Here is a 17,381-nt window from a genome sequence, read left to right as displayed (position 1 = left end):
CTGCATAACAATGGATGGAGATACCTTTAAAATTACTTATCTGCCTGAGTGGAAGAAAGCACAATGCAAACAGCAATGGGCCCAGGACAGAACCTTGGGGAACACCATAAAACAAAGATTCACTTGATGATGCATAATTATGAGCTGTAACCAAAGAACGTAGCACGTTATTCACATATTTGGCTGGTACATCTAAATATTTCCTCTAAAATATTTAAGATTTGAGGAATTAAAACCACTTTCAAACATCTTACGAAGAGCAAGAATGTACCCGTAACACACGTTATGTTCTTTTGTCCCTTTTTGTCAAGCCAGTGGCTGTTTGAAATAAGTTGTCATGGTTTTCAGGGCTGTTCCCTTTGGTCTAATTAAGTTTTATTGGTGTTGACACACTTTCAGTTAGAAAAGCAGTTGATTTTAGCCTGTTTGGAGCCTCAAATGACTGGATTCAAATAGGTTTGTAGTTGACATCAGCATCCACATGTTAACCTAAAACTCTCAGTCTCAGTCTAAAAGTCTCATGAGGGAGGGGAAAACCCACATGAATTCAGTTCATTAATTTTAATAATTTCAAACAGTAGAAGATAGTTACATCATGTCTTCTGCAGTGAATGTTTTTGAGGGAGAGCAGATTCACAAAGCATATGTTAATGTTCACACCAAACCAAGTTGCTGCCAGTAATGATCTTATGATAAAACCGTTCAGTCACCATCTAGAACTAATAGACTGTTTTTAACACTGTATTGCATTTAATAGCAATATTAACCAAGAAAACGTTAGTGAAACGTCTTTAAACTCAGTTAATGTTAGCTGGTTAACTAGCCGGCACTGCTGATAAAGCACAAGATGCAACGTAGAATGTCTTGTTTTGTCCACAACCCAAATATATTCAGTTGACTAGCATGGAGGACTAAAGAAACAAGAACATTTTCACATTTTAGAAGCTGGAATCAGAGAATTTTCCTTTAAAAATTGTTCAAAACAATTAATGGATTAATATATTATTAAAATAGCTGGTAGATACTATGTAGAATAAAAATATACAGAAAAGCAACTTTTGTTTATAGACTATATTATTAAGACTAAAATAGTGTGAAAATAGAATTGAACAGTTTCTAAAGGCATTAGAGCTACAACGATTCATCAATTAGTTGCCAACTTTTAAATTAATTTCCGACTATTTTGATAATCGTTTTGAGTGATTTTTTTTAAAAGAAAAAAATGTTACTACTTAAATGTGAATATTTTCTAGTTTCTTTAGTCCTCTATGACAAAACATTTGAAGACGTCTCATTGGGCTTTGTGAAACAGTCAGACATTTTTCACCATTTTCTGGACAAAACAACTAACCAATTAAACGAAAACTAAATGATCGACAGATTAATCAATAATGAAAATCATCTCTAGTTGCAGCCCTAAAAGCCTTCCAGTCTTAAACATTTGAAGTTGCACGTGCCCACACGCTTCTGCTGCTCTGTCTGCGGAAACATTACATCACTGGTTTGATGATAAATCAAAACCACAAAAGGAAAAAAGGACAATCAGGAAAATGAAACGTGAACATTTGGTAAAGAGCATATAAGCAACTTAAGCAGCATTGACACGTTTAGAGCCTCTGATCTCGTCGTCACATTCTTTAGGGTTATAAGAGGGACTGCTGCTGCGGTTTCCTCCGACCACAACAACAGGACATGACCTTCTTACACATGATCTATCTGTGACTTTTTCCGGTTGCACGGATACAAAAAGACACCGTGTGACCCACATGAACAGAGAAACACTGATCCAAAAGAGAAAAGAAGAACATGAAAACACTCTGAAGTCACTCTTTTTGTACCCAGTTTTATAATTTTATGAATGAACTGCTCAGCGAGTGTTTGGGGTTAAAGAACTGATGTTTTAATTACATTGTATTAAGATAACACTTCATATGTACAGTGCATTATTAGACATAGACACATTTTTATTCAAGTAAATCAAACTGGAATGCACATTTAATTTGGCCCTTTACTACGGGATAGTAGTATTATTAGCATCACAGTGCGACCTGAACGTACAACTGGTGAAATGAATATGTCAACTTGTTCACTTAGCAAGATCACAAAATGGCACTCCGCCAGAGAAAAGAAGAAACTGAGTCACTTTAGATTCTCACTTTTTGTGTGAATAAGACTCATCGTCACTCCTCCACCCAGAGAGAGTGAGAAACAGGAACTGAAGTGAAACTAAGCAGCAATTCAGTCTGGTTATCAGACTTTAATACCTCTCCTTATCAATTAAATAACAGATGACGTCTGAAAATGTTTAATCTGCCAGTGAATCCAAGGTTGCAGCCATGATTTTAGAATAAATAACCTCTTACATACTATTTGAGCTTCAAATTCACACAATTTATAATGAGGAAGTGGCAGACATTATCAATGATTTGCTGCTAACGCTGCACAAACTCGACAGAAACTGGAAAATCTAAAGTTACAAACAAAACAAATGATTACAGTGTAGGAGGAGTGCTGAGGCCTGCTCCGAGAAACAGGTCGGCAGAGTTATCTGCACCACTGGAATACAGATCCAGAAGAATTGGGAAACCTGCTTCTTGGAACGAGCAGAGGTTTGACTCCAGGAATGACTCAAAAGAATGGACACATTCAGTTTGATATTTCAAAACAAGCTTACAAGTCTTGATTAATAGTTCTAAGAGTTGTGTGTGTGTGTGGAATATGCAAAAGGTTGATCTACAGGAGTAGTACAGGTGTGAGTGTGTGTTACTGGAGAGTGAAAAGTCATCGGGTCTCATGCAAGAAGCATTTGTACGAACAGACTCGTTCTCAAGTGCCACGTTCAAGTGATTTCAGAGAGTTTGTTGCATTCACCTGTTTTACTTGGAGTTGAGTGGTTCAGACGTGTCGTACGAGTCATGAACTGACCAAGAATTTGCCCTGAAATCCTAATTCTGAATGAATTTGGAGTTTAAAAATGATGACAAATGAACTAAAATAAGAGATATAACTAAAACGAACTTCAGCATGTCAGTAATAAAAAGCTAGTTCAGGGTGTTTCTGCAGCTCTCTGTCCAGAATCATGTTGTGTTGCAGCTGACAGTGTAACATCACCTACTGTAACCCTAATTCTAACCCTAACACCTAACCCTAACAGCCCAGCAAGTGTAGGCTGTAATATTCTCTCCTCTAATATCTCTCTGTCACATGACGCCTCTCATTCTATTGATGGAGCGCTTTGCTTTAGAAAGACGTTTTTTAGCATCTAACCTCACGTCCAAGCATGTCACAGTGCTGCTGCTGCTCTGATGGATTCATGTTTTCTAATAGTTTCAGCTCCTCTAATTCGACTGCTGACACTGATAAATGTGTCTAATGATTCTTTTTACTCTTTGAGAATGTTTTTGTGAATGAAATGGAGTGGAACAGGTTGTATGGACATTTTAGGGGCGTTGATGATGCTAATGATGAAATCTCAGAAACGTTTATCTCCACATGAACAGGTGACGTTTATCAGGCTGAAACCAGAGATTTGCGCCAAGTTTGTGCAGTTAAAAGTTTGTTAAAACCTCAGAAAAAAAGTCAGAGATTTAGGATAAATATGAAAATGTTCTTGCATGAGGCCCAATGTCTCATTGGATGGAGTAGTACGTGTCTTCTTTCCGTCTCAGCTGGACGTGTTGTTGTTCTCTGTTCGCTCTTTCTTCTCAGACTTCCCAAAAAAAAGGACAAGACACAAAACTCTGATTAGTTAGTGCAATAAAAACAGTAGCATCAACATACAGCAACAAGAGAAAAAAAAACAGGCAGCCATTCAGTGAAGACTCACCTTCTTTTTGGCAAACGGTGGATCTTTCCAAAGAGTCTCTACAGCGGTTCGGCCCTGCTGAGCCCAGGTGTACGCCGAGTCCCGACTCAGCTGGTGGAAACAAAAGAAACATTATTAGCTGATCAGGAAGAGGGCGGCTCAAGATAAAGAAGATTATTTCGCCAGATTTGTGATCACAGATATAAACCGTAATAACACTGGTGAAGAAATTCTCTCTGGATTTGCTGTACACTCATAACTCTGATGCATTTTTTTAGAGATATATTTTAGGATGGATGACTACATGGCTACAAAAGTCACCAGTCAGAGTCCACGTTTCTGCACATCCAGCAGTTACACAGCAACATTATCATTCATGTGGAGTCGTGTTTCTGTCCACCTGGTGAATGTAAGTCCAATATTCACTCTCTTTTAGCTCTGTTTTTACTCTCTACCAGCTCCTGAGGGAAATATCTGGCTCTTTAGCTGCTAAATGCTCCACTATGTTCACCAGCTAGTCTACAGCTAACTGTGTCTGTTTAATGCTGAGCAGGTAGTGTACAGCGGCTTTTTACAGCTTTTTCTCTGAAAACGATGCTATGAGAGACGCTGTGTTGTGAATTGTTTTTATTTGATTGAGGAAAACAGGCAATTCATGTTTAGTTTAAGTTATATGTTAAAAATAGAATGCACTATTTATATTTATTTACAGTTATAGCATTTACAGTAAAATGTACACGTCAGGATAAACCTGGAAATTGTAATTATTCAGTGTTTATATGGAGAATACACTATAAATGCCTGGTTTCCAGTTAAACAGAAATGCTCTTATTTTGAAGGTGTCCGGGAAATTATCTGGCCTGTTGTTGTCACTAGTTTAGAGAGACAAAAAAGGTGTACACTCAAGATGTCGGGCGCGAGCTCCGTTGTTTTACCACGTTTAGTAAACTGCAGCATGTTGGAGGAGAATAAATATGCTCGGTTTGAAAAACACTTGTTCTGGTTTATGAAAAGAAGCTTCGTGCTGAGAGTGAACCAGAACAGTAAAGTTGCAGCCGGACAGATGAACAATGAGCTGAAACTCACTATAAAGCTCCGTAAAGCCGAGAGGAGCTGCAGAGTCACTGATAATCCTCTGTAGGTTCATCACTACGAGCCAAACACATCACACACTGACAGCTTAGACATCGTGATTATAAAAAAATATAATTATAGACTCTTTAAGGAAAACACACATATTCTAGTGAGGTGTTGGCTTTCATCAAGGCCAAACATTCATAACCCCAAAGCAATCTTTTCATTTTAAAGTCTACAGATGAACCTTTCAACACACAAAATGCTGATCTGCAGAATTTAAAATACAAAGATTTCCTATTTCTTAAAAAAAGAGGAATGAACTGGTTTCACTACGAAACTTCCCGCAACTTTCATAGAAGTTCACTGACTCTGTAAACCAGAGATGCAACGTCCTCTTTTATCTCGTCAGCTCATGTGTTTTCATATCTGTACGCTGGCCTGGCCGTCGGTTTCATCTCTGCATGTGTTGGGAGTGGCGAGTCGGGCGTGTCTCTGTGTTTGTGTTTCATTCTGTGTTCGTGCCTGTCGGTTCTCTGGGTGGAAATGAATAAAATAACCCAGACATTGGTGGGAATTACATGCAAAAACTCACAGCCAGCAGCTCCTACAGGAAAAGCACAACCCTTTCCTAAAGGGAAACGAGTCACAGATCAAACACACACAAAACAGTGATAAAACTAACTGCTGCATGAGACCTGCCTGGAAAGTTTTAATCTACGTGATGCCCAGCATGACGGGAGAGGTTCAGTTTATAAAACAAGGGTGTGATTTTCCATTAAAAATGTCTGGCCCAAAAAGATCTACCTACCAAGAATAATTTTGTACCTAAAAATAAAAGAAAAGTCCATGTTTTTCACCTTTCCTGTTTTCATAGCTGCTTCCTGAGTCGAATCTGGAACTTGGTGAAACATTAAATAAAGAGGTGAGAACAGATTTACAGGTTTAACCTTTTCTTTCATCTCTATCCGGTTAAACTTTTCTGCTTATGTCAGAAAATTCAGCCCATGTTTCACAGTTGTAACTATATTTTCTTTTTACACTGAAACCTTGTCATGTGGACAAAAACAACAAAGTCAAATAATCAAAAATAGTCAAAAATAATCAGCAGCATCAAACCAAAAATATCAATGTTGACCTTAAAAACTTGGTGAAACTTTCCACTCAAACAAGTTCCTTTGTTGCACAAAACATCTGAAACAGTTAAAACTACATTTTCTTCTGAAATAGTAATTATGATTGTTAAAGTTGTTTTTTTAATATTCTGGCTTTGTCACACACTGGCAGAGTGGTTTGGACATTCTTGGACAACTGTTTTGATAATCAATCAATCATTTTGAGACATTTCATAAAGAAAAAAAAAATGGAAAAATTCTCTGATTCCAGCTTCTTAAATGTGAATATTTTCTGGTTTCTTTAGTCTCTGTGACAGTAAAATGAATATCGATGGCCGAAGAGCAAAACCTCCTCCCTGAAAAATGCACTTTTTTGAGAAAACTATAAAAACACTTGTTGTTTTCTTGCAGAATGCTATTTGTTAAGGATACCCGATACATAATACACTGTTTTTGGACTATATTACTATATTATGTGTTAACAATACCGTAATAACCATACAAACATACCGTAAACAATACTGCATAATATAGTAATATAGTCCAAAAACAGTGTATTACATATTGGGTATCCTTAACAAATAGCATTCTGCAAGAAAACAACAACTTTTTTTAAACAATTTTCTCAAAAAAGTGCATTTTTCAGAAAGGAGGTTTTGCTCTTCAGCCACCGATATCTTTGGTTGTGTCAGGACTGAAACAGAGAGAAGTTCAACTAATGTAATTTGTATGAAATGTTACCAAATTGTAAAAAAATTCATAATTTCTTAGAGTCCTCTGTGTTGCCAACAGTCCAGAACCTAAAGATTGTTGTTTATGTCAAAGATAAACAGCAAAATCCTCAAATCTAAGAAGTTAAAACCAGAGAAAAAAATGACTGAAACGATTTTTTAATTATCAAAATGGTTGCTGATTAATTTTCTGTCAATCAACTAATGGATTAATCAACTAATGGATTAATCAACTAATGGTTGCAGCTCTAGTTCTGCTGCCTTCTCACCTCCACACCTGGCTGATCCCTGCATGAAGCTGGTGAACATGTTGGATTGTTGGTTTCGGAAAAAATGAAGATCTGCCTTCATCAAAACTAGTTGATTATCGTTGTTGTTTTTTATTATTAAGGAATGTAAAAAATAAAGGCTTTTAAATCAAAATGTGACCTGATGTTTGCTCCTTTGTTTTAAGATTTCAACCATTTTCATTTCAAAGTGTCAAGATTCACATTCAACTTTTTGGATTTGCTTAATATTAAATATTAATTAAATAAAACGGTTAAGTTGCTCAACGCAGCTCAGTCGACATGAAACCCACTAATTCAGTGAAACTGTTCAACATTCTGTGTCTGTTGCCACTAATCATTATTTTCATTATCGGTTAACGTTCTGATTGTTTAATTGATATATTGTTTTGTCTATAAATATATTCCTGTTATAATTTCCTGCAGCCCAACGTGAGGTCTTCAAGTGTCTTTTTTTATTTGACCAACAAACCAAAAAAACTTCAAATACTTAAATTAATATCATGCATGACAAAGAAAATCCTCAAATTCTCACATTTTAGAGGAATTTCTGCTTAAAAAATTACTAAAACAACAACGACTTATTTCTGTTGATCACTTAATCGATTAATCGACTTATCATTGCAGCTCTAGTTGCATATAACTACATACAGGAGGTGATATATAAGACACAAAAACACACCTTTAATAAGGATGCAGCCTGCTGAGGGTAAAACATGGAGGCGCTCAGAGCCATGAGTCCAACTGGAAACACCAGTCGCTTCACTCTGGAGCCTGAAAACAACAGAAACATGTTTTGTCAGAGGTCAGAGGTCAAAGTGAAGAAGCTGCTGCTGTGAACCGATGTGACCTTTCACTCCAGTCCTCGTTGACACTTTATTGATTTAATAATTCATCTATCTGTCATAAAGTCAGACAGCAGCTCCTCGACTGTGTGACATCCTGTGTTTACTGCGTGATAACAGAAACTCCTTATCATGTCTTTTACAAAGCTTTTAAAGGGAAAATCCACTAAAAAAGTCTGGAAAAGAGATCTGAATTCAAACATAGAAGAGGATACAAGTATAATTATACACCAGTTACACTTAAAAAATGGGAGTCATGGATGATAATTACTGTTGAAGGTGTAAAAATGATGTTTTGTTTTGTTTTTCCTTTCTGGGAGTAATTAAGGGTAATTTATTTGATTACTCGGTTTCAAATATGTATACAGCCGTGCTAGAATTTTTTGATGTATATAAAGACAGAAAGGACCAAACAGGAAATAAATATCCCTACTATTTTATTTTCATGATGTAAATTTGCTCCATATGTTGCAGCATGTTTGTTTGAATCTACTGGAAAAGCTAAAAGAAAAAAACCAACAACCGGACATTTAACTGTTAAATAACGTCTTTGTACATCCTGTACAATCAAAGCGTTTTCCTTAACAGAGCCGCCATCTCGCACCAACAATCATACAAGGAGAACTATTGTCCGAGAAGAGTCACAGAGTCCAAACTGTTTACATGCTTTAGACTCAACAGACAAGAATGCAATTCAGCGAACATGCCTGCCATCAAAAGCCATATTTATGTGTCCATAACTTTTCTCTGTAGGTTGAAAAAAGGCATTAAAGGAAACTTAGTTAGTAGTAGAGACTGAGATAGAGCGAGCACTGGGCTTTTTTTAAGGTTTAAGGTTGCTTTTATCATCTCCTGAAAGATAAAGTTGTCTTGGATTAAAGGAATATTGCAGAGAAAACAAGACACTAAAAGAAATATTCTGCATAAATAGAGAAAACACACTAACGCTAACCGCAGGCTCTGTTGCCGCCTCATTGCCTCATGCTCTCTCGTTATCAACCTGTCTGCAGCCTCTGACCTGATTAGTCTCTGTGAGGAAATGCAGGTCAGTGTGTGTTTGTGTGTGTGTGTGTATGTGTGTGTGTGTGTGTGTGTGCAGGTGTGAACAAGTTACCTTTGGCCAAATAAAGTCCCAGGAAGCCCGAGAAACCGACGGCGGCCATGCTGGGGTAAAGGTCAGGAGGAGGATCACTGAGGAACTGGTACACGTCTGAAAGAGCAACAGAGTCGCCTGCTGAAAGATCCTCATTATGTCTGTTTGATTATGTGTGATTTACACAAATAACCGTCTCAACAAGGAAGGATGTTTACATATCAATTATTTTGACGATTGATGAATTGTTTTAGTCTTTTTTTAAAGGAAAAATGCCAAATATTTGCTGTTTGCAGCGTCTCAAATGTGAGAATTTGAAGCTTTTCTGTGTCAAAAATGATAATAAACTCTAAAAATAAATAACAGCTATTTTTCACTATTTATACACAGAACAATGAATGGATTAATCAAGAAAATAATCAGCAGATTGATGGTTAGTTGCAGCTTTAACATCAACCTGTCTGCATCCTGATAATTCATCATGAGTTCAGGTTGTTCATTATAACCTGACTGATGCAGGATCGTCAATCGAGTTTGATAATCGATTCGTTTGTTTTTATTTTTCAGGATTTTATGCTTTTCTTTGTTACACATGATAGTAAACTAAATATCTTTGTGATTTTTGGACAGTTGGTTGAAGTTGAATACATTAACTTGAGCAGTTTGACATTATAACGAACATTTTTCACTATTTTCTGACATTTTGAAGACAAAACGATTAATCGAGAAAATATTCGGCAAATTAATTTGAACCATGAAATATGCTGAGCAGGATGTTTTACAGATGAAACTTCTCTCTGGTGGACAAACTACAAAACAGTGAGACTGTTTCAACACATCTGCATCTTTCTGTGATTCATTTTCTTGTCATTTATTGGTTGAAATAAACACTGATTCTGATATATGTGTAATGAGCAAACATGTCAGGCTCAGCTGTGGACAAACAACAAACAAACCCCAAAACTTTAGCAATATAAGCTGTAAATTTAATTTAATCTCTAAGATGGTTGACCAGTTGACCATATTAGACCAGTTTATGCTGAAAAAACAAGAAACCACACATTAGATTAAAAATAGAAGCTGTTTATAGTCAGTTAAACTCGCTGTAGAGTAAAATAACAAACGTTTCCTGCCACAGAATCATGTTACAATCTTGTTTTTCATCTCATTTATAACATGCCAAAGCTTTAACATCCTGAAAAATGTCAAATATTTCTGAGATTTTAGTTGTTTTTGTTTAGAAAATCCTTATGTTGTGATATTTCTTTTGACTGGACACAAACACATAAACAGTTGTTTACTGATCGTGTATAATCATGTTTACGGCACACGTTACACTGACTGCATTGACTGAAGTCGTGTTCAGGACTTTACAAAGAGAACAAAGTGTTTTCTCACCTGTGACTGTTGTTATAGAGGTGTTGATGGTTGGCTCCACAGTCCTGTACGCTCTCTGTGGTCCAAAGATCACCAACAGTCACACACACACACACAGAAAAGTCACATTAATCTCATCAGTCTGTATAGAACCACGTACACTCACTTTAAAATGTGCAATAAAACAACGTTTTTACTCTTAACAAACTTTTATCCCACAAAGAATCAATCTAACATCTGCAGAATAGTTAGAAATGTGAAATGATTAAAAGATCACATGAACAGCAGATATGTCAACAATTTAATATTATAATTAAAACTCATAATATCACTGACCAGATGAAACCAGGCAGCTCTGATACTGTTGACTTTTTATTATCTATCTTGTGCACTTCAAACCAAACAAACCAAATATAAATAAAAGTGTCGCTGCTCTGCCAAAATACACAACAGAACAGGAACCTGATCTCACGTCCACACTGATGATTCACAGATTAACTTCTGAATCTCAATTATTAATGTTTTCTCCTGCTGTCAATAGTTTATATGTAGAAATACCAAACTCTAAAAATACTCTGTTACAAGTTAAAATACTGCTACTTAACTTAAGCTCAAGTACAAAAGTATTAACAGAAAATAATAATACTTAATTTATCACAAGTAAACTCGTTATGCAGAAAAATGTTAATATGCATTATGTGATTGGATGATTGTTACCAATGTTTTCTTATGTAAGTAGTATTATACTGTTGTAATTGGAAGTGAACTTTAAGTCATGTTAGGTAATTTATAACAAATATTTTAAAAGATAATCAATAAATTTATATCTGAAAAGTAAACAGTGACTACAACTGTCTAATATTGGAGTAAAAAGTATAACATTTCCCATTAAAGTAGCATTAAATGAGAACTTTAAAACTGTACTTAAGTACTTTACACAAGTAAATGCACTTAACTTACTTTCCACTACTGTATCATTATAATCTGCTTATAAACAAAGTACTTGTTCATACATATGTTTAACTCTTTAATTATATATGTGAGTATACCTGTAATTTACATAGTTATAACATGGACTTGACCTTTAAAGCAAATTTAAAACACTGAGGAAGTTGATGTGGTTTCTCTTTCGCACTCATGACACCAGTAAGCGTCATGTTTACAATATGTCCTAACAAACCGCGGTGTGAAGACAAACAGCATCACGGCTTTGCTTTGTCACTGACGGTTTGGACACATTTCTGTGCATCGAGCTGCAGCTGTCACCTCAAAAAAAGTCATGAAACAACCGGACGTGTGACTGTTAAATAACTGCTTTTCATCACAGCAACGACAGCTAAAAAAAAAACAAAGTGAAAAACAAGGATTTTTACAGGTCACAAACCTCAACTTTCTCCATTGCAGCCTGGCCTGTTTGCTGCAAAACACAAGACACAGAAATTAAGTTCATTTTTTCATACAGCAAAAAAAAAAAAAGATACATGCACGTGCAGCTGGATCGGCTATCTGAACAAAGACCATAGAAGCTCGGACAACAACACATACAGAGGGAGTGTGACTTCATTCTCTGCTCAGGACGCCATCACTCCATTATATCTTTACATAGCAAATACTTGTTTGCTGCTGTATTGATGTTCAAATTGTCATTTGTTGGACATTCAAGCTTTTAAAATTTTAACACAACATGCATGCAACAGACATGATATTATAAAGTCTAGCCTTGGTATTCCTATACTGTGATTTCCTTCTCACAGCATCAATGAATGCACCATTAACTATTAACCTGAACAGTTTATGATGTTGTATATGGTATCATTGTAATCCTTGGCCATAAAAACATAGGGGTAGACATCACTTTTTCTGTGTTATCATATTTAGTTCAGGAGATATGATGCACTATACATAATTAGGTTATGGTGGAAAGTAAATTGGTTGCCATGGCCACCACGAGGCGTTTTTTGCCATGGCTCCATTTCTGAAAATGTTCAGGGCCCCAAACTGTACAAGTGTGCCAAGTTTCATGCTTTTATGAAAAAGTGAACATAATTATTTCCCCGTTTTTAAACACCAAATAGACACGATTGATCATCAGTGATGAAACAGAAGGAAATATTTTGTTGCACAGACACAATCAAGCTAGTTTAGACCTTCAGCATCTGACGCCCTGAGCCTAGAAGGAAAAAATACTTTCAATAATATCACTTTTTCCTGATGTTTCCTCAGGCTGAGTTCAGTATTAATACAACTTCCTGTACATGTGAATATGATGGATAACAAAGAGGTTTCAAAACATGTGTCTTTTTGTTAGAAACTCCACGTCACACTGCACAAACGTGACCGCTTTGAAAATATAATCACATTCTTGAGACACTAATTCTACCCAACGACGGTAATTAAAAATAATGGGGGGAAAAAAATACAGATGTGCAGCGCTTGCAAGTGTCTCGCATGGTGGAAAAATTTAACAAGCCGGGTTATTAAATGTAATATTTTTGTTGGGCATATCTTCATCTGCAGTGAAAAAACTTCAAGCGCCCAGCGTGACAAAAACAAAGCAGAAACATGTGTTGTTTAATCCTTCAGGTAACATCGACAGCTGCGTCTCTTCGGTGCCATCGTTCTGGAAATAAAAAAAGGTGCACGTGATGATGCTTCTGAGCTCATGTGATTTTATTTTTACTGGTCATAGCAGCTGATAAAAAAAACATCTGACATCAGGAATGAAAACTGCAGAGTTGTGGAACTATGGGAGATCCAAGAGTTTGTGAGGGAAAGTGAGGAGGTTGTTATTCCAGAAATATGACATTTTAAATATCTCCACAAAATCTTTAAAACAAAAACCACTAAACGGTGGAAGTGAAGCTGTGAACGCAGGAGGCACCGAAGGCTGACTGGTTTTGGGATGTACAGCGTGTTGATGATTAGACAGCTGACTGTATATCTGACATCCAAAGTGGAAACACAATTCATTTTTACAGGATTTTCGAGCTGAATCAAACATCATTTAAATCATTTTTCAAGTTGCTTCCAGCATTTCAAATGATGGATTTTCTTCTTCTCTTTGTCTTATATGATAATAAACTGAATACATGTCAGTTTTAGACTTTTGGCTGCATAAAACAAGACATTTGAAGATCTGATCTTGGTCCCTGACAAGTTGTGATGAACAATTTTTCACTTTTTTTTGACATTTCACAGACCAAACAATTAAGTGATTAATTGAAAAAATAACAACCAGATTAATCGATGAAAATATTCGTTAGCTGCTGCCTGACAGGATTTATTTGTTATTATGTTGTTTGAGTAACTTACAAATTACATTTACAAATTACTATTTTGATAATTGATTAACCGTTTTTAAAAACAAAACCTCTGTTTCCAGCTTCTAACATGTGAATATTTTCTGGTTTCTTTAGTCCTCTATGACAGTAAAGTGAATATTTTTGGGTCGTGGACTGTCGGTCGGGATAAAACGAGGGTCGATTCCAGAAAGCAGGTTCAATAAACTCTGAGTCTGACCCTGAACTCTGAGTTGATGAACTCTGAGATGGGAAACTTTGAGTTTTCAGTTCCAGCTGATCAGAGTCAGTTCACTCAACTCTTGAGTTAAGCATGTGTGTAATGAATTAAAAAAAATCATCATTAATGGAGCTCTGATTCATCATGGCAACAGGTCCATAAAAGGCAGAGCCTCCATTTTAATCCAGTGGATGTAGAGATATTAATGTGTGTATGCAGATGGTGCACAGTTATCTTTAAATAAAAAAAAGAGAACAAGTGGAGTGGCCTGAGTGGAGGTTAAGGTCAGATTTTGGCAGGAAAACACAGACATGGAGTTAAATTTTAACGTGCAGTTTGAACAAATTCTGAAAAAGATCAGTTTTCTGCATAGTACACCTGCCCAAAATATCACAACAATTAAAGTTCTTTGTTGGTGACAGGAAGGGTGAGATGTAAACACACCTGATACTGGTCTATATACGGCTCTGCCCATTTCCTCAGTGACGCGATGCTCTGCTCCAGCTGCCCCGCCTCTGGCTCCACGTACTGCGGCTCTACTTCAGGGGTGCTGTATAAAGACGGCAGCTGAAACAAACGACAGCAGGAGGATGATGAGTGTCAGTGTCAAGATAAGTAAATAAAAGTACCAATACAGCAATGTACAAATACTCCACTACAAGATAAAACCCTACTACAGTAAAAGTACATAAGTATTATGAGCTTGATGTAGTTAAAGTATTGCAGTAAAAGTACATAAGTATTATGAGCTTGATGTAGTTAAAGTATTGCAGTAAAAGTAGTGGTTTGGTCCCTCTGACTGATATATTATTATATATGACATCATTAGATTATTAATAGTGAAGCATCAGTGTTAGAGCAGCATGTTACTGTTGTAGCTGCTGGAGGTGGAGCTAGTTTACACTACTTTATATACAGTTAGCTAGTTTAGTCCAGTGGTTCCCAACCTAGGGGTCGGGCCCCTCCAAAGGGTCAGCAGATAAATCTGAGGGGTCGTGAGATGATTAATGGGAGAGGAAAGAAGAAAAAACAAAGTTCTGATACACAAATCTGTTTTCAGTTTTTGGACTTTTTCTCTCATCTTTGATTTTTGCTGAAATATTGGATCATTTGAACATTTATTGAAATGAAAGCATGTGAGAAGTTTAGAGGGAAAAATCACTATTTGGTGGAGCTGTTAACAACTCATAGACATGTGAAATGTGACCCCGACTACACACTGCTTTTTGTAAGACGTCAAAAGACAAAAAGGTTGGAAACCACTGGTTTCATCTTTAACAATGTGTTGTATTTTAAAAGCTTGTTATATTATCCATTGTGTCAAATCTTCATCTGAAAAGTAACTAAAGCTGTCAAATAAATGTAGTGGAGTAGAAAGTACAATATTTCCCTCTGAAATGTAGAAAGTAGCATCACATGGAAATACTCAAAGTACAAATACCTCAACATTGTACTTATGTAAATGTTTACTTTCCACCACTGTAAATAAACAGTGTATAAGTACAGAGGGAAACAGGTCAAAGTGATGACACAGTGACTGTGAGCACATACTGCTCCTGTCAGTCAGTTATTGATTAACTCACCTCATCGATGCTCAGCTGTGAACTCTTCTTCTTCCCCTCACTGGCCGCCAGCACGGAGCCGCTCAGCAGGCCCGTCAGCCCGGGAGCAGCGGCGCACAGCGACACCTGGCGGCGGAGCGGCAAAACACACACATCGGGGAGGAAGGATAAAGCTAGAAATGAGGCTGTGCTGTCGATTTAAACATCTTAAAACATATATTCAAACACTTCAGAGTAAGTCGGGAATATAAATGTGGCGTTTAACGTCTTGTAATGTTAAATAATTAGAGAAAAAGACCCTTCGACTGTTTAACTGACGCTAACGGTAGCTGATAGCTAACTAATAAACATCTCTTCGCTGTTATAGTGCTGTGAGTAAAACTATAACAATTTTCTTTATTAAATGACAGCTACTGCTTAAAAACTACAATATTTTTCAGGTGTAAAAAAGTAAAAACGTTTAGCAAATATTTACCAGCTTCACGTATGACATTCTCATCCAGAGGACTTTCGCCTTTCTACGGCAAGCCGGAGAGAGTTAGCGCATGCGCATTGTGTATTCAGCTGTCAAAACATTTAATTAAGGCAAATAGTGGCCCGTGGACTAAATCCGGCCCTCCAGCAAAAGTATTGGGCCCCTTAATGAAAGTCTGGACCTTCATAGTTTACATTAAAACTTTTACATAATTTTTCATTAATCTAGTGTTGATTAAGAGAAAATAAGCTTGTTAATTTTAATACTGAGAGGTATTAATACTGCGGTTGTGACATGCTATTTGAACAGTGCATAGTGCTGAAATGAAGTCTAATTAAACTACCAGAAATTTAATTTTTAATGTGTGAATTCCAACTGTTTTAATTCCACAACTTCAATCATAACAGATTTGTTCTTCACAAACACAAACAGGTGTCGGTCTCACATTTGTTTCTAAGGCAACAACAGCAACAACAGACTTTCAATCAGCCATAAATGAAGCAGTAGAAGGATATACTGGTGGATAACTAATAAAGTATGTCTCTTGTCTCGAAGTGCACAGAACATATGAGTCATTTTAAGACAAATGAGTATTAAAATCAGCTGTATGAGCCCTCACTTACTAATGGGAAACATGACATCTGTTACCAGTCGATTATATTCTGAAATGAATTGAAATAAATAAATAAATCATATTGATTTACATTTATATTGCACCCGTTGTTGCCCAGTTAACCAGCTTTTAATATTGTTATATTGTATACCCATTGTTATGAGTCCTTGGGGCAAATAATTAGCTGCTCAGCCCTTATTAATCCGGTATTTTTTCCTCTCTGTGTGCACTTTTTCTGTGCTAGAACACTACATGTTCCCAAATTTGCATATAAACATATAAGCATAAAACTTATATAATGAGTCTTTAAACTAGTCTGTGACACAACATCTGGTGATAAAAAAATCAAGTGTGTCTTAAACCAGCAGTCAGGTGTCCATATGAGCAGTGAAAGAGGTTTTCCTCGCTGTAATCATTCCTCCTGTTCATACTGGATATTAAAAGATCCTTCAAATGTGCTTTCAATGGAAGTGATGGAGGCCAAAATCCACAGTGTGTCCACACAGTCATTTAAAAGTCTCTGTGAAGCTTCTATTCAGCTTCAGCAGTCTGAGTTAGTCATATCAAGTGGATATCTGACACATTTACAGTCTTTTTAGCATCAAATTCCCTCTTTGTGTTTCCTCGGACAGTGTTTCCCTGTTGAGCTGCAGGTGGAAGTATAGTAACAAAAAGAGGAACTTTGGCACTAAAAAGACTGTAACGTTGAAAGATATCTACTTGATTTGACTCATTTGGACGCTGAAGCTTCATATTAGCTTCAGATAAACTTTTAAATACATTTTGCACAGAAGGAGGACTGTGGATTCTGTCCTCCATCACTTCCATTGTAAGTGCATTATGAAGGGATCTTCTAATGGTCAGTATGAACAGGAGGAATGATTA

The 17,381-nt window shown here is 36.5% G+C and overlaps 1 protein-coding gene across 1 annotated transcript; it reads right to left on the bottom strand.

Annotated features, from left to right (window-relative positions):
- Window positions 1-3,319: 3,319 nt before the first annotated feature.
- Window positions 3,320-15,953, bottom strand: apoob (apolipoprotein O, b). The gene is made up of 9 exons (XM_044338887.1): window positions 15,884-15,953; window positions 15,430-15,534; window positions 14,291-14,413; window positions 11,712-11,744; window positions 10,349-10,403; window positions 8,972-9,067; window positions 7,695-7,786; window positions 3,827-3,916; window positions 3,320-3,709 (listed from the first exon to the last, which is right to left on the bottom strand). The coding sequence occupies exons 1-9, from the start codon at window positions 15,905-15,907 to the stop codon at window positions 3,665-3,667; spliced, it is 663 nt and encodes a 220-aa protein (XP_044194822.1). The 5' UTR covers window positions 15,908-15,953; the 3' UTR covers window positions 3,320-3,664.
- Between the last annotated feature and the right edge of the window lie 1,428 nt (window positions 15,954-17,381).

This window comes from Thunnus albacares, chromosome 21, assembly GCF_914725855.1.
Source record: "Thunnus albacares chromosome 21, fThuAlb1.1, whole genome shotgun sequence".
Classification (NCBI taxonomy): domain Eukaryota; kingdom Metazoa; phylum Chordata; class Actinopteri; order Scombriformes; family Scombridae; genus Thunnus; species Thunnus albacares.
This window is presented reverse-complemented; position numbering and strand designations above follow the sequence as displayed.